At 35.5% G+C, this 22879-nt stretch overlaps 1 protein-coding gene across 1 annotated transcript; it reads right to left on the bottom strand.

The window, feature by feature from the left end:
* Positions 1–2735: 2735 nt before the first annotated feature.
* Positions 2736–6102, bottom strand: LOC145108506 (Remorin family protein). The gene is made up of 7 exons (XM_079045546.1): positions 5686–6102; positions 5385–5517; positions 5148–5237; positions 4374–5036; positions 3946–4294; positions 3696–3777; positions 2736–3211 (listed from the first exon to the last, which is right to left on the bottom strand). Exons 1-7 carry the CDS (start codon positions 5905–5907, stop codon positions 2996–2998), a joined length of 1755 nt encoding a protein of 584 aa, XP_078901672.1. The 5' UTR covers positions 5908–6102; the 3' UTR covers positions 2736–2995.
* Positions 6103–22879: the final 16777 nt, after the last annotated feature.

Raw genomic sequence — 22879 nt, 5'->3', positions numbered from 1 at the left:
TATTTCATGTACGTAGGTTTCCCTAGGTACTAACGTTCACCAAATAAGTAATTTTTAACTTAATTAATAATAATAATAATAATAATAATAATAATAATAATAATAATAATATAAAGTAAATCAATAACTATATTTAATTTTATTTATACATAAAGCAGTAGAGGAGATTGCAAAATATAGTTGTAATATATGTTTACTTTACAATATTTTTCAAAAAAGTTGGATTTTATATATCGGGCGTGTTCGGCAAAAGTAGCTGGTAGCGGGTGACTTGTAGCGTGTAGCGGTAGCTTGTAGCTTGTAGCGTTTTGTTAAACGCTACATGAAGTAGCATTTGGATTTGGAGCGTTTTGTTTAAACTAAACGCTAGAAGCTTGTAGTGCCGAACGAGACTTTCTGTTCAAAAATGAGTGTTTTGTCAAACGCTAGAAATTAGAAGCTCTCAAATGTTTCGTGCCGAACACGCCCATCAACTAAGTGTATGAAATATTATTACATATTTAATGTCAATAACTAATTATTTTCAACAACGTCGTACATTTTGTCAAAATTATAACTTAAACGTGTCCTTTGGTGCTTTACTTGTAGTTAAAGATGAAGTTGTCATCTTGATTTGGTTGTGTGGATACACCATAGATGTAACTTACTTTGGGTGTGATCTACGCTTCAAGGGTAAGTCTTTTAAACATCTTATGGTTTTATAAGTTGATAATCTTTGTCTAATTGGATCCATGGTTTTCGGGTTGAATTTTAAATTTACCGATCTGCTGCAAAATCTGTTTTTCATAATTGTTTTAGATTATATCAAACCACAACATAATTTACATCAAAAATTTTGATAACCATTTGTTGATTCATCGCCCTTTTATACAAGCTCGCCATATGAAACATGTTTACCTTTCCATAGAGAAATATACTCTTTCCCACTTTATTTTCCTATGTTTAGAGTACCGAAGTCACCGTAACTTGGAATAAATTACAAACTTTATTGCTTCTTGCAACATACCAATTCCACTAGACCGGCTTATGCCATGTTGATTTTCCCCGGTCAATAGGTTTCCAATAAGAGTAAGAGATCGATATGTAACTACTCGGTTAATCACACATTAAACAATTGGAGAAGGTTGATTTTCTAGGTCGATAGGTTTCCAAATCAGAGTAGGAGATCGATATGTAACTGCTCGGTTAATCACACTTTAGACAACATGATTGACAACAACCAATGTAACTTTATTCTGAAGGTAAAAATAGTAACATCTAAATAAATATTTAACATCATTCTTATCTATTATACACGTAATGTCACTCGTTTCAAGATATTGGAGAGACAAATATATATTTGATTTGTCTCTAAGCTTAAATTGGAAGTCATCAAGTTAACCAAGGCATCAAAATTGATATCATAAGTCATCATAAGTCAATCAACATGACAGCATGTGTAGTATGAAGTTATATAATGCATAACACCATTGATTCGTTCCCATGGCTTTCTGGTACAAAAAACGAGTCCTAAAAACGAACTGATGTTGTACAAAGAAGTGTGTATTCAAGGTGCTTTGAAACATGCTAAAACCCAAATTGAATAAAAAGCCTGCAAATGCAAAATGTTCTGTTGTCCGAAATGAATGTAGTCATTAATTGATCGAATAACTAAAGTCGGAAATGAACCAAAAGTAAGGAATGTCCGAAATAAACAAAAAGTAAGTAATGTTGAAATTTTAAATTTCAGATTTCTTTGTCACGTCTCGATATTTCGGAACATAAATGAAAAAAAAAATGTTTTAGTCAAAATTATCATTTTGGTAAATCTAATAAAATTACTTCTTTCTTTAATTTTCCAAGATATTTTATAAAAAAAGTGACAGGAATCTCGTATAGAATTCATTCATTTGCATGTGTTGTTTACATAATTCATATCTTCCAGCCGGTTATTGCTAATTTCGTAGGTGTTGTTTGGTTCTTTCTAAAGGAATTGAAATTGAAAATGTCTATGAATTTGAATCCAATTCGATATACTGTTTGGTTAGTAGAAAATAAAATTGAAATTAATTCTAGATTATGTTTGGTTGATAGAAAATAAAATTGAAATTAATTCTAGATTATGTTTGGTTGTCGGGAAATTGAATCATAATCCATGTAAAATAACATAATTGCCCTTTTTGTCTGTCTTATTTAATTTTACTTTGTTTTCTATCAAATATATAGAGATATATTATATAAACTATAAAAATAGTAAATTTTCATTTTATAAATTGAGCATTCATGTTTGTGGCAGCGAATTGAGCATTCATGTAGGTGGCGGTGAATTGAGCATTCATGTCCGTGGCGGTGACGCTGTTAGTGGTAGGTGGCGTTGGTAGTGGTGGGTGGTAGTGGCAGTAATGGTGGGTGGTGATGGTGGCGACGGTGGCGGTGTTACTGGCGGTAGTGGTGGCAGTGGCGGTAGGTGGGTGGCAGTGGTGGTAGCGATGGCAGGTAGTGGTGGTGGGTGGTAGTAGTGATGGTGGCAGTAGATGGGTGGTGGCGGTAGCAGAGGTAGGTGGTGGTGGCGGTAGCGGTGGTTGTGGTAGTAGGTGGGTGGTGGAGGTAGCGGTGGTAACCGGGTGGCAGTGGTGGTGGCTGGTGGTGGTTGAAGAATGGAGTTACACATGAGGGTAATATTGCTAGTTGATCCCCGGTTGACCTATACAATTTACCATTTTTTTATAATACAAAATAAAATTCTACGCAAACAATGAGACAACACTTAAACCGGTTTGTTACTATCATTCACGTAGAAGGGAATCAATACCTTAACATATCTCTATTTCGAAAAAAGAAACTGAAATAGAACATTACATTAAAATACAATTTCATAAAATGAATGATAAAAAAAATTCTACTTTCACTTGTAGGAAATGAATGAGATATTAGAGATACATAAATGATAATAAAAAATTAGCACATACGTAGAGAGCAAACAGGAATTACCTATAAGGCATCCACAAATAGGTTGTTAAAATGCATGGCAAGTAAAGCAGCCACTTAAGGAACCTATTTGTGGAGTCCTGATAAGTGAGATGGCCTTGTGTGAAGAAGAAGAAGCTGAAGAAGATCGAGGAACTTGATTAGATAAAACCGACCCTCTCATTTCTTGTGCCTTTTTTTGAGCTGATCGTAGTTTGTTCATAATCTTATCCATGGAAGACGATCGCTTTTTTTCCAATTTCATCTGTGAATCACAACCACAATCAGATAACAAACATAACATGACATAATATGACATAACATGTCGCACTGTCTGTGTGTCAGTGTCCGGCATACATTTGACTTTGACCGAGACCAGTACCAAATGTGACGAACAAAAATTGTAATTTTTTGTCCTATTCAAAAAGGTGGGGAATGGACTCGGTCTCAATCTCTCGCCTATGCAAAAGACGTAAATGTCCTCCTTATCTTCATAATTTAAACATATCCCTAGAAAGTCTGTCCTGTCCAGTCCAGTTCCAGTTCCATCATGGAACTCTCATTCTGTATGACGAACGCAACGTAAAGCTGCATTTGTCATACAGGATGGGAGTGTAATGGACTGAGTAAACTTTCTAGGGATATTTTCAATGATGCTGATAAAAAGGGCATTTACGTCTTTTGCCCAAACGAGAGAGATCAAGAGTCAGTCCATGTACTACAAAATATAAAAAAGGTGAAAAATAGACCTCAAGTTTGCGTATGGATGCTTCTGCTTTTGCCTTCTGGAGATTCTCCCAAGCAGTAATTTTAGCTTCCTCCCGTTTAACCCTGGAAAACAGAATTAGTAAAAGAATGTGCTTTAGCACATTGTACTTTCAATTTTATTTTTTTTTCATATTAGCACATTGTGCTTTAGAATATCTAACAAAATTATAGCATTGTATTTTCAGTTTTTATTTTTCTTAAACCAAAAAGAGAATTGAAGAGTTGACATACTTTGAAAGACTTTTAGTCATCTCTGAAACTTCCCAATCTGCAGACCGAACCTCCAACGCTTTTCTTTTCCAGTCATCCACCATTTCTGACCCTGCCCGCCTGCCCGGAATCCGAGTTCTAGTTTTCTTTGACCATCTTGACAAACTGACCTGATCATCCACCTGTACATCTCTCACATCTGCTTTAGAAATTCGGATCTGCTGCAACTCATCCACAGTAAGAGAATTGGAAACAGAGACAGAGTTTCTCATTTTAGGAGACGAGTATGGACTACCCTCAGGGCTCATTTGTGTTGCCATATCTCTCCTTGAAACATCACCAGAAATGTTTGTAGCACTAGTTTTTCCATCTGTAAACAACTCATAATCAAAAACCAAAAACCCCAAATCCATTACTAAATTCTTGATTGAAAAGCTTCAATAGCTTACCTTGAGTTATACGTAACAATGATTGACTTAATGATTCAGAGCAACCATGTACACTGACTGACCTTGCCATACATGGCTCAGTCAATGAAGGGAAGTTTCCACTATTCTCATTTCGATCAACATTGTTATTTGAATTTATTCTACTTGAAAATGGCGATCCATTGAGCAAACTTAAACTTCCTATATTCCCTCCATCGAATGTATGTACAGCAGGGGAATACATGGAGTAGAATGAAGATCCATGTGGCCCAAGTGGACCACTCTTTGACTTTTGTCTTCTTTGTGACTGTTGAATTGATTGTTTTAAAGCAGTTTCTCCTCCAACTGGACTACATATCCACCTTTCAGCATCTTCCCATTTGGAAGGAAGTGTTCTTCCACTATTGTAAGACATTAATCCAGAACTCACTTGTCTTCTGTTAGTGTTGGTAGGTAAAGGCACACGTTCTGAACTCCATCCTTTCATGTTTGCAGGACGATAATTTGGGGTCACAGGACTTGGGAATAAGCTTGTTCTTCGACTTGAAACAGAGGTTTTCATAGCAAGTCTTGGAGAAGAAGTGGTTACATTTATTACTTGATTGTTGAGATCTAAAGATGTTGGTCTTCTCCTGTCAGACTTCCTTGATAGAATTTCAGATCTTGACTTTCGTGTTTGGCAATCTGTAAAAGAGCAAAATGACAACCCACCTTTCTGATTAATTTCACCATGTAGCTATTGATGACAACTTAAAAGTCATGTTAAGATGCAAAGTTTTATTAGGATGATGATACCTTTTAGAGCTTGAGAGAAGGAGCTTCTTGCTGAATCTAGAGTTTGATGCTTCTCACCATGTGTTTCGACATCAGTGTAATCTATTATAGCTGCATGTAGAATAGAAAAAAAAAAAAAAAAAAAAAGTAAAGTCGCTTCTATGATTTGCTTTCGTTAAAGGAAAATCTTCAAAATTCAATTTGCTTAAATTATTGAAACATGGGCATGAGAATGTTTATTGTATTAATGTATTATACCTTTTGCTTTTTCCGCTTTTTTGCTTACTGGATGCTGACCTCCGCTCCTAACCACTGTAGAATTATTGTTTGGATCTGGATCTGGACCCCTTGCGGAGGAGGAGGAATCACGGAAACCACGTCCCGACAAATGCTGTGCCACAAATCAAAAGTCATTTTAAACGCTTCGAACCAGACGAATTTGAAGTTTAATCATCCCTAGATTTGTTGATCCAACAAGGAACACAAATCACACTAATTAAAAATATTGTACATTACAATAGCACATTATATTTAGTGTAATCTTTAATGTGATAATTACCAGAGACATTTCGGAGACGATGGAATCTCGATCAAGAACATCTGAAGCAGAAGAACATCGCTCAACGCTAGCTGAAGCGGAAGAAGAAAAGAGGCTGAAATTGGAGAATATGACGGAGTCAGGACTACCACCACCGGCACCAGCACCAGCTCCGCCGTAGCTCGATCTCGACTGGCTACTGGTAATGCTGATTTTGTGATCTTGAAATCTTAGCTCCTGCATTGTTAATGGCGGAAATTACAGCTTCAATCGTGGTTACAGTGAATCATTATAGTGCGATTACGGAGAAAATGGCGGGCATCTGGGAGGGGAAATTAGAGAGAGAAAGAGCAAAAGACAAGTGGTGTCACGAGGCCCATGATGGTGTTTTGTTGAACTTCAAGAGACTGACACACGATAATTTCTTCCTCACTATTTATATTTCTTTTTTGACCCGAAATCTGACTATAAATTTTGATAAAGACACCTAAAGCAATCTCAATAGTTTTTATTTTCTTTTTTTGTGTACCTACCTAAAAAACAAGGATTATTATATTTAATATAATTAACATTTTATCATATTTCGAGAAGTAAAAAAGTACAATCAACAACTGATAAAGTTTTAGGTTGCCAAATACTACAAAAAAATAGTCCTAGCTATTTAAATAGTATTTTCGAAACTTTTCCCACCTAGTTTGTTCCAAATTTTGTATTGAACATTCTCCAAATCTCAGAAGTTCACATCCTAAAAAAATGGTTATCTACGTAAAAGTTTTTTTTTTTTTTGGTCAATTTTTGTCCGTTTTATCCATGTGACAATTTTTTGTTTGTTTATGTCATTAAGTTTTTCAAGTTTTTTCTTTTTTGTTCTTTTTTCTTACCATAACAAGTTTTCAGGTTACCATAAAATATTATTTGCAAAAAATCCTTAAGCTTACAAATATTTTGCAAAAAAACTCTTAAGTTTACAAATCTTAATAATTATCTGGAATATGTTGTTAAGGATTCTCGAATTCATATTGATAGATACAGATTGACATCGGTTCCTATAAAGACCGAATTAATAAAATCCTTCCTACTAAGGTTAATATATTTCGATGGAGATATATATTGGACCGTTTGCCTACCAAAATAAACTTGTATAAAAGGAGTGACATTCCTTATTTTTTATGCCCAATTTGTAACAACTTTAAATAAGATATCTAGCATATGCTCATCGAGTGTGAAGTGACATTCCAAATAGACGCCACTTCACATTCGATGAGCACATGTTAGATATCTTATGTAGAGTTGTTACAAAGTTGGAATAAAGAATAAGGAATGCCAATACAACTTGGAACTTATGTTTGCTATGAACTACCTAACTAAAAGCAATCGAAACTACGTCATAAAAATTCTATCATTTCGCGGTTTATTTATATCAAATACACATCTATTTCTGAAATTCCAAACTGACATATGCAACGAAACCAAAAAAATCAGGTAAATCACAGATAAGAATAAGATTAGATAAGTCTATATCACCCCAACGAATTATCTTGTGAAGAATTTAGGACGCCACTTCACACTCAATGAACATATCTTGGATATCTTACGTAGAGTTATTACAAATCGGGCATAAAGAATAAGGAATGCCAATATCATGACTAGATAAGTTTGTTTTGGTAGGTAAACGGTCCAATGCAACTCTTCATCGAAAAATATTAATCTTACTAAGAAGAATTTTATTCTATTCAATCTTTATAGAAAGCGATATCACTCTGTGTTCATCAATACGAATTCGAGAATCCTTAACAGCATATTCCAAATTATTATTAAGATTTGTAAACGTAAGGGTTTTTTTACAAAATATTTGTAATCTTAATAATTTTTTTGCAAAATAATATTTATTGGTAACCTGAAAACCTGCTATTGCATATAAAAAGGGAAAAAACGAAAAAACTTAAAAACCTTAAGGACATGAACAAACAAAAATCGGTAACAGAAACAAAACTTAGACAAATTTATGGACTTTTATGTCAATAACCCTTAAAAAATAATGAAAACACAAGTAATTATTCATTCAATAATTTAATATCATAGGCTTAATGTTTTCTACGAATGGATAATTTAATCACGTCTACAAATGAGTTTTGAAAATATGCATTATATTGGAACTGTTGACAAATAGTTTGGAACTTGAAAAACATACAAACCATTAAGCGAATATATGCAACTTGCACAAGTTAAAATTATATAGTTTAATATTTAGTAAATATGTTGTAAAAATGATTATATCATTAATATGAACTAAAAATAATAATTCTCACACTAAATTGATATAAAAAATTACAAATATTTCAAAAAATATTACTCAATGGCTTTATTCATGGCTTATGCATTAATATATATATATATATATATATATATATATATATATATATATATATATATATATATATATATATTAATGCAAATGATATATTTTAATTAATATTACATTGAATAACAAAAAAAATCTTATAACTTAACTAAAAGAAAAAAAAACATAAACAAAACTTATAACCAAAAATTTATTGATTATTATTTATCCCTCACGAAACACATATAAATACATTAAATTTATATCATTGTGATAAGAAGGATAAAAGCTTCAAAAGTTTCAAATATCAAAGGAAAATATAAAACAGAAAATTAAACCCTAGATATTCATTAACCTTTCAATCTTCAAAAATTTTGTACGACATAGAAACATGTAAACGATATTTGATCATCAACCAAACAAACTGAATTGAAAAACCTATCAACATAATCTACTTCCATTATATAGAAGTTAAATACGTGTTAAATTTGTAGAATGTAATAGAGTATTTTATATAGGTTATAAATAGAGTTTCAATGATAAATTTTGAAACTCGATGTTTATGGCCCCATCGCCGCTAACAATATGAAGTGTCGCACATTAAACGCAAAAATGCAATATAGTTAACCCCTTGTGTTGTGTTGACTTTGTAAGGTGTGTGGAAGATGTAGTGAGTAAGTCATTAAACTATATTTTCAAATCCTAATATTACTCAGCCCATATGGCCATTGAGGTATGCATGCTATCACTCCAAGGCATGAGACATAACCTAATGTGTGCACCGGGGGATTAGTCAATATGTAAAAGTTGGGCTAAAAACCCTCGTTAAAGAAGTTCTATTTCCAAAACAAATGAAATATAGTTGACAAATGTGTCATGGAACTTGTTTCTTAGTTAAATAATTTGTTAGAGAAAATGAGTATCTTAGAAAATCCATTATCTGTTGCATCCTTGTAAAACTCTTGGCGGTTGGTCGTAGATAACATATCATGTGTCTTAATTACTATGTTCCTCATAAATTAAAGCGATGCAGCTGAAGAAATAATCTCTTTTTTTATATGTATGAGGTGATCCTTACAGATCAACATCTAACAACTTTGAAATATTCTTTGAACCGAATTCAAAAATATTACACTTGAATCCTTCTTTGACAAGAAAGGTGTAACATCCTAAAATTCAAAACCAAAAATTTCATTTTTAATTTAATCATTATAAAACCATTTGTCTGAAAACATCATAGAAACAACTCATATCCAAAACCAATGTATCAATAGTCAAATCATGTCATGATAAAACAACATCAGAGTATAACTCCCAATGATCTCATGTGCGGAAAATGTAGTATGATGCAATGCGATCATGTCGACTCCTTTCCCTTTGAAGAGGAAGTACCTGAAACCAAAACTATAAACCGTAAGCACAAAGCTTAGTGATTTCCCCCATCATACCACATACCATACAATAACATACTGCCTAGCATATCTGGGTGCTAGTCTACCCCTTCGGTCTCTTTCAACCGGTAACTGCCTAGTATATCAGGGTGTTGGCCTACCCCTTCGGTCACTTTCAACCGGTAACTTCCTAGCATATCAGGATGCTGGCTTACCCCTTCGGTCTCTTTCAACCGGTAACTGCCTAGCATATCAGGGTGCTGGCCTACACCTTCGGTCCTTTCGACCGGTAACGGGGACTATTTCACCCCCTACTGCTACCATATATCCTCCTAGTACATAAACACATAAGTCACATACTGCCTAGCATATCTGGGTGCTGGCATACCCCTTCGGTCCTTTCGACCGGTAATCGGGGACTATCCTGTTGGATTAATGTCTAAGTCCATAACTATAATTGGTAAGACTTGACCCGACCCGGCATGGTCCATTTGGGTTGCATGGCATCATGCATTTGGATAGACTATAATGAGAGAAATAACACTTAAGGTTGGTTAATATATTATAAGTTCTAATATATTAATAAGGTTCTTTAATTAGTATTGATCAAGAATTAATTTGGAATTAATTAAGTGATCAAAAGGAGACTAATTAAATATATGGGTTGATTGTGTAAATCATTCATTCTTATATATGTGGGCTTGTGATCCAAGATTTCTTATGTTGGACTAAGTCCATGGGGTGACCCATGGATACTCCATGGAGGTTAAAATCCATGGAGCATAAGGAATGGGTAAAGTTATGAGTTACATGGTGTAACCCTAATAGCCACCATATAAAAGAATCCCATGGCTCAAGAAATCGTGCACTAATGTGTGAATATGAGGGCTAGACGATTTCAAGGAGTGTTCCATTTCTCTCAAGTCATTCCATGTGTATTTGGTGTTGTGTGAACCATTTGAGGTGTCACACTTGGGGCACTAGGCACTCAAGTTTCATGGAGACAAACTACATCAAACAAATGTATGTATTCTATCCATTTGATTACCCAAGTATCAAGTATTGTATGCTAGATAGGGTAATACCTTGGAAAGTTCATAATTGCATGTATAATAGAGAAAACATAGATCCAAGGTATTTAGGGTTGCATGTACACTTAGGAGTGTTAGAATGCTCATAACCCAACAGTGGTATCAGAGCCAAGGCTTGTTTTCTTATTATACTTGCAAAATTAGCTGAAAAATCGAATTGTATTAGTTTAAAAGTTATGCTAATTACTTGAAAAAATTTGATGTGAATTATCTTTATTCATATGAGTTTATTAGATTAATAGAAAAGTTAATTGATTATGTGTTTTCAATCCATTTTAATCTAAGAGTTGATTCTAAAATGTGTTTTTGTAACTTGTCCTCAAGTTATATGAAAAGTCACACTTAAGTTTCATAAAACTCATAAAAAGTTGGCAATGGTTACAAAAATGAAGAGTCTTGTCCTCATTAAATGGTTTTATGACTCCATAACTTGTCCTCAAGTTATGGAGGTTCAAGAGTCACTTCATTAAATGATAAAATGTGTAACCTTAATTAGTTCCATAAGTTACAAAAATAAAGAAAAGTTACATTCTTTTATTAGTTTAAAGTCTTCCATAACTTGTCCTCAAGTTATGGAACTTGAAGAGTTTTTTTTTAATTAAAACTACTTTAAACACATAAGTTATGGAATTAATTAGTTTTGAATATTTTCAAAACTTGACCTCAAGTTTTGGAATTTGTAAAGTTTTCCCCATGAATACTTTAATTCCAAGTTATCCCTTAGAATTTTAAAAGTTAAAATTCAACCCTTATACTTTATAGTATTATAAGTTAATAATAAATATATGTATAAGAGCAAGTCAGTCTTACCGTTAGTAGGCCTCATTCACGAAGCCGGTCTATAAGGGGGGTATAAGGTTACTGCCTATAAAATGGCAGTTTAATGGGTGTCCACTCTCACCCACCGCTTCCTTAACTGGTGGAGGGTCGTTAGCCGAACGGGTAGGACAAGGACTATAATTCTCCCTTCATTAAAAGTATTAATGATAAATACTAAGTAACTAAACTTTTTATAAATTCCCAATCTTAGTTACTTAGGAAAATGTGAATAAGGTGCTAATCCATGAAATTACACTTTGCACTTTGTTTAAACCGTTAGTGGAGCGTGTGTGGTTAACCGGCACACTAACCTGGATTTAACAAAGTAGGCAAAGGGTAACTTAATATTTATCATAGTATCGGTGGAGCTCGTGTGGTTAACCGGCACATCGATTGAGGGGTAAATATTAAGGGTACCAAGTATATTTGCATGGTTACTTCACACCTTGTTTTGTGATCCTCGGCATCCCAGTCACAAAACCTGAAGGGCACACTCGAGATTGAAACATGCCATTGAAAAGTTCAATGAATCTCAAAAGAATCTAGGAGTTTCAAAACCAATTAAAACCTAATAATACATTTCGTTTATCTTGGTGGAAATTGGTGAATCGTCATTCACCTACCTTCAAATATTTTATAGCTTGGATTACGGCATCCCTCTTCCAAGTTATAAAATAGTTTGTTGGGTCCTAGCCTTAATATATCATATTGGGTGTTATATTAAGGACTTAAATCAACTTTACGTGAATTTCTCCCATTGTTGATGTCTGGTTTAGACAACAATGATCTTCCCAAACCAAGCTTTCCTAATGAATATGACTTCCCGAGTTTGGCTCATGGAAGTTATACTTCTCTTCCTCCACCTCCTCCAATTATTCTCCCTAACCCACAAGTTCAAGGTCACTCAAGCCCTAATGGCAAGCAAGGTCTATATGTGATCACATCTTAGAGATGAAGTCACATATTGACAAGCCGGGAGAGTTGGGTGTCAAAGTCTTGAGAAAGTTGGATGTTCAATCACTTTCTAAGTCACATAGTGAGTTCCTTTAGGACTACTATGAAACAGACTATGACATGAACCTTAATGATCATATCTATTTGTTTGGTGCTACTGAATCAGCAATGATTTGGAGGACCAGTAAAGCAAATTTGATTAGAAGATCAACTTCCCAAACTTCTATGGACTTTGAAAATGGTAACATTGGATATCCAGAAAATCTTTCGCTTCCCAATGGAAAGGGATTGGCCATAGTCAACTCGGTTGACCAAATGGTAAAGAGAAAGGCAAGTCTGTGATAGTCCAGTACACCATTACCAAAGAGTCCATATGTTTATCTTGCCAAAGGAAGGGACATTGATTGCGAAGCTGCCTATTTACCTGAAAGATCATAAGGTTGATCAAGTCAAGAAGTTTGACTCTTCTTCAGGTAAAAGTCCACTATCTAAATCTGTTAAGTTTCTATTATGAGATTCTCATTACATGATGTGACTGGGTCACATGTAGATGCTTTAAGAATCAAAGAAAAGTGAAGAAACTTAAAGGAAGTACATGCTGATTCTGATCACGAAGATGGATTTCGATCACATGGTTTGGTGATCAGAATTTTTGAAGCTGTTACTTAGGAGTTATGATATATTGCTTAGGAATAGATAACAACAAGTTTTTCATATGGATTGTAAGGATAAGAAGTTTTTCCGCAAAGTTTTAAAATAAAAGAAAAAGGTTTTATTTTTATTTATTTTAAGTATCCTTACAATGGCATTTGTGAAAAATTGTTGCTTATATGATTCCATTAAGAGCAATATTGGAAAATGGATTTGATTCTTTCATTTGTGGTAGTGTCTAAATTTGCCAAATAAGGAAAGATTCTCATCACCCAAGTTTCAAATTGGACCGAAACTCGGAATCATGCAAGTTGTATAGTATGATGAATGAGAACTTTTAGCTTTGGAAAAATTAAGACTAATTCCTTATGTGAACAAGGAAAGGACTAAAGGATCGAGTACACATTCTTGTGCACTGGTCAAGTCCACCACAAAATATCGATAAGACTATTCGTCATGATTTACTAAAGCTTAGTAAATATGGTTATACTTACAAGTTTAAGTATAATTCTGAAACATTGGAAAAGATTCAATGTATGTCAGAACGAATGGGAAGAATCAAATTAGGCAGAAAGATAAAAGTTTCTCAAATCTGAAAAGATGGGAGAGTACTTTAGTATCATGTTTGTGATCATCTTAATTATTTAGAAATCATATCACAATTAGTTCTCTAAAGGTCATCTTAGTGCATTCTTATGACTAAGAAGAGGAGTCATGAATTGTTGAAATGGTTAGATCAGGAAGATGAGTCATACTTCGTTCCAAAACAATTCTTAGAGTCATACTCCAAGATTGTAACTTGAGTGACATATCTTAAAGAAAGGTTTAAAACACTTGTCAAATGTAAGAGTAAAAGTGTCCTACTCTTGTACATTTGAAATTGGTAAGTTGTGATGTTTTGGATAAAACAAAGACCAACTAAGGCCATTTGTGTGAAGTGTTTGTCTTGATAATGAATCTGCACTATCTCTTGAATATTTGGCAAGATAGTCTTATATGTCAAGAGGACAGTGGGAGTCTTAAAGATCCTAAAAAGAATTTCAAGAACTAATCAAGAATAAAACCTGAGGTTCTTCACTAGCACACGACTTGAGGTTTATAACCTATCGTGTTGACATATTCTGTGCCCATTCCAGTTAAAGTTGGCTTTGCATAGGAGTCCCGAAAGTTCTCAATTGGTTGCATAACAACTTGGAAGCAATGGCAGGCCCTGTACTGCCAGGTGGCAAGAAGTTAAGATTGCATAAGTTCAGTCCATATGAGTTTGGATTTGTCATTATCCTTGTCTTGTGACTATGGTTTTGACGATTCACATGGATAAGAACACATACACCATAAAATCTAAGGGTCATAAGGTTTCTCTCCGATTCATGAAAATGATGGTGAGGAAACACTTCCACCAAGTAGATTTGAAGCAGATGGCAAAAGGTCTAAACAATTGAGACTATGATTACGACATCCCTTTTCATAGTTCTGAAATTGTTTAGACACACATGCATGCTATCTAAGGAAAGGTGTATGATTTTGATAAAGTTTTATCAAAGCATCTCGTATCAGAAATCTGAACTTTGGTAAGAAAGTCAATAAAGTATTGATTTCTAGAAGTCCAGCTGATTTCTGAGTACATGTCAAAGCTAGTGGGAGCATAAGTGTTATGCTAATAATCATCATGTTAGTGGGAGCATGATAATTATTGTTAGTGTTGCAAGTTAGCAATGTTAATTATAGAAAACAAAAGTTTCAATTTGTGAGGCTGCAGGGATTGAAAAAGTTGTTTTGCTATAATTGAGGGAGAGGATATACTTTATTTCAGTTCTAAAGGCTTAGATTGAGACCTTAATCATCTTTAGTCAAGAATATATATATGAATTTCATGTTGGATTGGTTCAACTTAAGGAAATTCTATATATTGCGTTCTCAAAATTCGATTATGATTACGGCATCCCTCTTCATAGTCAAATTTTGAAACCATGGCAAATAAAAAATATTGTAGCAAAAGACTGGTCTAGAATCATGTCTTTATGTGAGACATCATGAATCGTGTATCATTTGCTTTGGGTACAGGATCGATTGCATGTGCTATAATATTTGTCATTTCTAAATTTTTCCAAATGCCTAGAGGCATTAAGAAGGGAAAAGGTCTAGAATTGGATATGACCAAAATGATTAAGCAATCGTCGAGGACAATCTGAGGTTTACCAAAGATTGGTTGCTCAGGGACAGTTGGAAGTATAGTGCTAATATTGGAAGGACCATATTGACATATTCTGAAAAGAGGCATCTCTTGTTCAGAAGTGATAGTCAAAATGAGAATATGGAGTTGTCTCTATAGGTGGAAGTTATCTGTGTAAGATTAGAAAACTTAATGCAAGAAGCATGTCGAAAGCAATGTACTTTGAATATGAGACTTAGTTTCCATGGAGTTGATCTCCATTGGAATACCTTATAATGAATGTTGACAAGTCTTTGTGACTTTGTACATATTCATTACAGGAGGGTCAGTGCATATAAGTGTAAAATCTAAACAGATTTCGATAAATGATAGGAATTTGAAATTCTCACATTTTTCGATAAGGATTTGGGAGTGTGAAATTAGAATCATTGAAATTATGTTCAATTGGTTTATTTCACAAAGTAAGGATCATAGACAAACATAGAGTGCATACTTGGTGTATGGCAAAGCTATTGTTTAAGAAAAACATAGTGTACATGCTTGGAGCATGAGACAACTAGTGTTTTTAATTCAAGTATAAAGTTGATAAATCCGAAACAATGAATAATGAGTAATCAGTATGGTGATAAATAAAAGTGTTTATTTATATTCATAGGGTTTGATACCATATTTGATTCATTTATTCTTGTGTTTCACTTTGCATGTTTTGACTTCCAGAATAACTAAGTCGCTCTTCCTGAATGATTAAGTTATTCAAACCATCCACAGTCGGTCATATGTTGGAAGTAGATATGAATCAAGACTGTCATGGGTTGGTTTGTAGAGGTCCAAGTCGGTGGACAAAGTGGTGCTACAACACTCATGAGTGCTCATAAGTTCTGAGTATTGGATTCAACCCACGCTCATTTGAATCACTTCATGGATTTTATCACGAGTGATCATGAGACGATAATATCTTATATTCTTAAAACCTAGAGATATGAGTTGTTACTATGAGTTGGTTATACATTGATTGCACGAAAACGCATTGGTAACTCGATGTTATAAAACGTGCCTTTGTGTATGATTCAACAAGTAGTAGCACAACCCTTATGAGTCGAAGTTTATCCATTCCTTTTACCTTCGGGATAAAAGCGATATCTGTGGGCCCCTCGATGATTTAAAGATGATACATGTGAGTTCTTGGCCAAGCCATGACTGATTTGATTTGTTCAATCAGTCAGTCATCATGAATCGGAAATCGGGAAACAACAAATGGACAGAGAGAATGATTGATAATCCATGTCTCAGTCCATATGATATCTAGAATGGAGGAATATATGATCCCTTATCTAATGGACAAGTCATTGACAAAGGTCAGAGTTCATCGACAAGGTTAGAGTTCGACAGAAGCTTTTTGAGAGCTACGATTGCTGATCGGTTCCTGAAGTCATACGCAATAATAGTTTTAGACTTATCCAAGTGGGAGACTGTTGGATTAATGTCTAAGTCCATAACTATAATTGGTAAGACTTGACCCGACCCGGCATGGTCCATTTGGGTTGCATGGCATCATGCATTTGGATAGACTATAATGAGAGAAATAACACTTAAGGTTGGTTAATATATTATAAGTTCTAATATATTAATAAGGTTATTTAATTAGTATTGATCAAGAATTAATTTGGAATTAATTAAGTGATAAAAAGGAGACTAATTAAATATATGGGTTGATTGTGTAAATCATTCATTCTTATATAGGTGGGCTTGTGATCCAAGATTTCTTATGTTGGACTAAGTCCATGAGGTGACCCATGGATACTCCGTGGAGGTTAAAATCCATGGAGCATAAGGAATGGGTAAAGTTATGAGTTACATGGTGTAACCCTAATAGCCACCATATAAAAGAATTCCATGGCTCAAGAAATCGTGCACTAATGTGTGAATATGAGGGCTAGACGATTTCAAGGAGTGTTCCATTTCTCTCAAGTCATTCCATGTGCATTTGGTGTTGTGTGAACCATTTGAGGTGTCACACTTGGGGCACTAGGCACTCAAGCTTCATGGAGACAAGCTACATCAAACAAAGGTATGTATTCTATCCATTTGATTACCCAAGTATCAAGTATTGTATGCTAGATAGGGTAATACCTTGGAAAGTTCATAATTGCATGTATAATAGAAAAAACATAGATCCAAGGTATTTAGGGTTGCATGTACACTTACGAGTGTTAGAATGCTCATAACCCAACATATCCTACCCCTCCTACCACTATCACATAATACCATAGCATATTAGCACATAAAGCATAACAGATAGTGGCATACCAGACAATTATCACAAAGAAACTCATTTCAACTATAATCACCTACTAGTGAGCCGACATTGGTGCCTTAGACCCACTTCTACTAGAAGGTAACTCACCTTGATAACTGGAAGTAGCTGTAAAACTCCGGCTTCGGATATCACCCGACTCAAGCCCCTATACATAGAAGATTTCCTTTAATTCCCCTTTCATACTCATAACCCCTTAAGGGTCAACTTTGGTCAAAGTCCAAGTCAAAGTCAACATTCTGGTCAAAGTCAACGTTCTGGTCAAAGTCAACATTCTGGCTTGACTCAACTCGCCGAGTTGGTCCATCAAGTCGCTGAGTTCCATAAATCATAAAACCCCAAAATCACGATCCAACTCGTCGAGTTCTTTCACAAACTCGTCGAGTTTCTCCTATCAACAGAATCGGGACACCTCGACCGAACTCGTCGAGTTCTTCAGTCTGTCAAGCCCCTCTTAATGGATTAAGCTCCTATCCTTCAGATCTAAGCTCCATACTTCATATACATACTGAAAATGTCCCTTTAAGGGTAAAGTTTCTAACTTTACCTGTTAATACCCTTCCTCAATGGGTTTAGCTCAAACCCTAACTCTTTAAGACCTAGATCTTGATCTAAAAGCCCTTAATACTTCAAGCTAAGGCATACAAACTGAGATCTAGACCGTAGACACTACATGAACACGTAAAGTCTCTGACTTTCTCTCCATGCATGGCCTTTTGGAGCTTAAAAGGCCAAAATGACATCCTAAAGCTTGCATGGGGCTTCAATGGCCATAAAGTTTGCACCTTTATGCCATGAAAACCCTTCTACGTCCCACAAGCTAACATTCTTGGACCAAAATATGGAGAAAATGCCCTAAAACTAGATTTAAGAATATTATAGACAAGATAGGAGCTTTATACATTTGATGAACTAGAAATGAAGCTAGACTTTTGGATCTACTCTTCTCCAACACTTCCTTGCTACTTCTTCAAGTATCTTCTTTTTGAAAACCACAAAGAATGCACCAAGAATGGATCAAAACTCTCAAAAGTGTAATAGGGTTTCATGGCTAGGGTTTGGCACGATGGAGGCTGTAAATGAGGCCAACCTTTGGAGGTTAAGGTGTTTAAATAGGGTGCAAAACCCTAAAAATTAAGGTTTCATTCTGCCAGTCCTACTCGTCGAGTTGAGGCTCTCAACTCGTCGAGTAACCTTCCCATCCCGCATCCAATTTCCATCCCTACACGACGATTTTGGGGCCTCCAAATCGTCAAGTTTGTATATAAAACCAATAAATTTTGAATTAAATACATACCAGGAACCGGGCGTTACAAATCTCCCCCACTAATTTCAGACTTCGTCCTCGAAGTCTGCTGTGCTTGTAAATAGCTTTGGGTAGTGCTCCCTCATCTCATCCTCCAGCTCCCATGTCCATTCTGAGCCCTTGCAGTGCTGCCACTGTACCTTCACCAACTCTACCCTCTTGTTCCTCAGATCCTTCATCTTCCTGTTGAGGATGGCTACTGGTCGCTCTATAAAGTTCAGGCTGTCATCCACCTGAATATCCTTTAAAGGCATGACTGCGGAGTCGTCCACTAAGCACTTCCACAACTGGGAGACATGAAAGTTGTTGTGGATTTGACTAAGCTCAGCTGGAAGATCCAGTCAATACGTAACCTGGCCCACCCGGGCCAATACCCTGAACGGACCAATGTATCTGGGGCCCAACTTGCCCTGCTTCCTGAACCGAATGACACCTTTCCAAAGTAACACCTTCAGGAGGACCATATCTCCTACCTAAAACTCCAGGTCTGATCGACGTCTTTCGGCGTAGCTCTTCTGCCAACTCTGGGCTGTCTGTGTCACACCCCCAAACCAAGGATGGCGGAAACGTCCGAGGGTGGAGGACTTCATGTATAGTATCACAACAACGAGTATAATAGTGCTCAAAGTAAATACAACCATCATAAATATAATTGAAAAGGTTACACCATAGTATATGTTTACATGTTTCAAAATCAATTACATTATGATGACAAAATGAACTGTTTGACGATTAAACGTCCCATCCTCAAAATGCTGTTGGTTTCCTGTATCACTGATTTCCTGAGAATACAAGTAGTTTTGAAAAAGTGTCAACAATTAAGTTGGTGAGTTCATAAGAGTTTTGTTTGAGGAAAAAGTCGTTTTACTTGTAAAAGTGATAGAGTATGATTCCAGAAAAATCCAATATTTTCCTTGTAAAAGTCATGTAGTCCTAAATCCCAGGACCGAGAATATATGTGTGTTTTGTACTTATAATGTTCATAATAGTAATGTGTTTCCAAAGAAAATCCAATATTTTCCTTATAAAAGTCATGTAGTCGTGAATGTCAAGAGCGAAATGTACAAGTATTTTTCCATACTTAAAGTAACTCATGCAAGTTTAAATCGACATAAACTCGTTTAATTTAGAAGTAAAACTCCTTTTAAAAATAGAATTTTCCATGTAAACTTGAAAGATTGTTAACTCCATATGTGAGTCGCTATAACCATACTATGACGAGAAATAACCTGCACAACGTTTTTCAGATGTTAATATACTATGACTCATGTCACCCGCAGACCTGCCGGTCCGGCTGTAGCTAGCAACGAGGTGTGGGGTGTCAATCCCAATATAGATATATACACAATTATCACGCTCTCCCTACAAGAGACCCTGGTTATAACTTACTGGAATTGGAATCCCGTACTCAAACGTACGGGGAGAGAATTGCCTCACAACCTAAGTTAACTAGTTTACACATAGTTTGATATTAAAACCTCTTCCGTGGAGGAAGTAAAATCACCTTTTATGAATAAATTAGTGATATGAAATCCTTAAACTATTACTATTATAGTTTATCGTGTAGTATATGAAAAACCCATTTGTTTTGAGAGTAAAACCCTTTTTCATGTAGTAAACTATGCTTATTGTAGTTTATTATATGTGTTCGAAATGAATGAGTAAGCATTATCATGAATGACTAAATTTCAGTTTATGATGATAAACTAACAAGAAAATACATTCAATACTTAGAACTTATGGTTACACTTTGCTCAACATACTACAAAGTGTTACGAAAGTTGTAAGCTGTTAACTAGTTTTTAACCTTTCAACACTGTTTTAGAAAAATCATAGAAAAATCATACGAAGTCGAAAACTGAATCCGTAAATACTGAGAGTTCGAAAAATGTGTCTAGTTTATTCATAATTTTTATTATGATTTTTAGAAGTCTTTAACGTGTGTTAAAATGTTCATATTCACATACTGGTCCGAATTTGTTTTTGAAATGATAGGCTGTTTTGTAAAAATCACCATAAATTGTAGAAAAATCGTATGGTGATGTGCAAGTAGTCATTTTAAAGGTATGAACCTGAACTATTTGCATATTAAACAGTTTTGAAAGATATTAAGTTTAAGATAATCTAACCAGTCCGTGAATAAGACTCAACTTTTCTGATGAAAGCTGTTGTTTGAGTTTAGTTGTGTTCTTGGTGTTTTAACTTGTATTCCCCCCCCCCCCCCCCCTTAAAACTTAAGAAAAACATGAAAAGATAGGGGTATAAACTCACCTTGTGTGATTTCAGAAGATGGATGATGAAGAAAGGAAGTGTTCAACTCAAGAACACTTAGAAGATTGCTTGAAGATTCGAAGTTCTAACACAAATATGATGAAGTTTGTGTAAGAAACCTATGATTGGAGTAGAAAGGAGTGAAATAATCATATGAAGGATGATAATACTTACCAGAATCAGAAGAAAAACTTGGAGAATAGCCTTGAATCTCGAAATTTAGAGAGAGAAAGTGAGAGAGAATGAAGTTTGTTCTTTGGTGGAAAAATGAGAGAAATATGGGGAGAGAGGGGAGTTTTCCAGCTCTTGACCAAGTGTGTGGCTGAAAAATGGTGGAAAAAGTACACTGAAAGGACTAGGTATGGTGGAAGGACAAGGGTTGGTCATGGAGTGGGCATGGGTGGTTGCTTGTGTCGTATACTAAGGCAAGGTCAACACTCCACCACAAAATCTCACCCACTAGATTTTATTCTTAGACAAGGATTTTCCCCAAAATATAGTTAAAATATGGATATTTAGGGTTTATTATGTTAAAATACGAGTTTGGGTGAACATCCCGCGTTAAAATCACGAAAAACGAGCTTAAAATGAAGTTTGGGTCAAAAACCGGCAATTTGGACGAAGGTGCGAAGGTTCGGCTCCTTAGGAGCATAGAACCGAAGGTATGGTTCGGCTGTGCATGGGAACCGAGAGTCTCGCAGGTGGCTCATCAGAAGGGACCGAAGGTCAAGGTCTCGGACCGAAGGTAGGAAGGGAAGAGCCGAAAGTCAAGTCTCGGTTTGGATTGGTCAAGGAACCGAAATAGACCGAACCCGCGGTCCATTTCGGCTGAGAGGGTTTCGGTTCTGATGCAAGGTTTCGGCTCCTAAGAAGGTTCGGTTCCTAAGAAGGGTTTTTCGCGTAGACTTCCGTTTTCGAGCGGTTCTCGACTAAGTCGAGGGTCGGGATGCCCCGAGTGATTATAAAAAGTTGAGAGAGATTTTGAGAGAGATTTGGGAGAGATTTTGCACACTTAGAGATATTTCTCATATAGAGAGAGATTTGGGAGAGATTTTGCACACTTGGAGAGATTTCTCATACAGAGAGAGATTTGGGAGAGATTTCGCACACTTGGAGAGATTTCTCATACAGAGAGAGATTTGGGAGAGATTTCACATACTTGGAGAGATTTCTCATTCAAAGAGAGATTTAGGAGAGATTTCACATACTTAGAGAGATTTGGGAGAGATTCCACATACTTCGAGAGATTTGGGAGAGATTTGAGGTAGAGAGAGATAGAGAGAAAGAGATTAGGAGAGACTTCTTTTGTGATCTTTTTGAGTGTTTGGCTTCATAACGCAAGGTTTGTAAACCTCGTTAAGCCTCGTTATGATTGTTATATGCCCCCGAGGGTTAAGGAATAATGTTTTATCGAGTAGTTTCATCACTTGCCCTGATTAGGGTTTAGGATTTCCGGACACGTGAAAACTCTAAGTGATACTTTGTATTAAGATTGCGAGTTGTTCAATAAGGAACATAATGGAAACCCTAATATACAAGGGTTAGATGAGTTGACCGGTTTGACTTGTTGACTTTAGTTGACTTTGACTTGGCCAAAAATCAACGGTTGTCACATCATCCCCCCGTTAGAAAGAATTTCGTCCCGAAATTAGTGTTTCGACTGGGACTTCAAGAATTTGGAGGAAAGATGGGGGAATTTTTCGTAGTACAAGAAATTGATTATGGTGGGGAACAACTCGCCTGATGTTAAATGACGACCTTGGAATTTCTTATTGTAACTTGAGCTGAGTCGATTTAAAAGGAGTTGTTGTTTTGGAATGATAGTGTATTCTACGTGTGCCTTTATGTTCTCCGCTTTATACTTGGTATTACCACTATGAATATTTTATAATGTAATTTGCGAG

The sequence above is a fragment of the Lactuca virosa genome, chromosome 4 (genome assembly GCF_052849685.1).
Source record: "Lactuca virosa cultivar CGN04683 chromosome 4, Lactuca_virosa_CGN04683_v6, whole genome shotgun sequence".
In the NCBI taxonomy this organism is placed as follows: Eukaryota; Viridiplantae; Streptophyta; class Magnoliopsida; order Asterales; family Asteraceae; genus Lactuca; species Lactuca virosa.
Note: the sequence above shows the minus strand (reverse complement) of the source record. Positions and strands in the feature narration are given on the sequence as shown.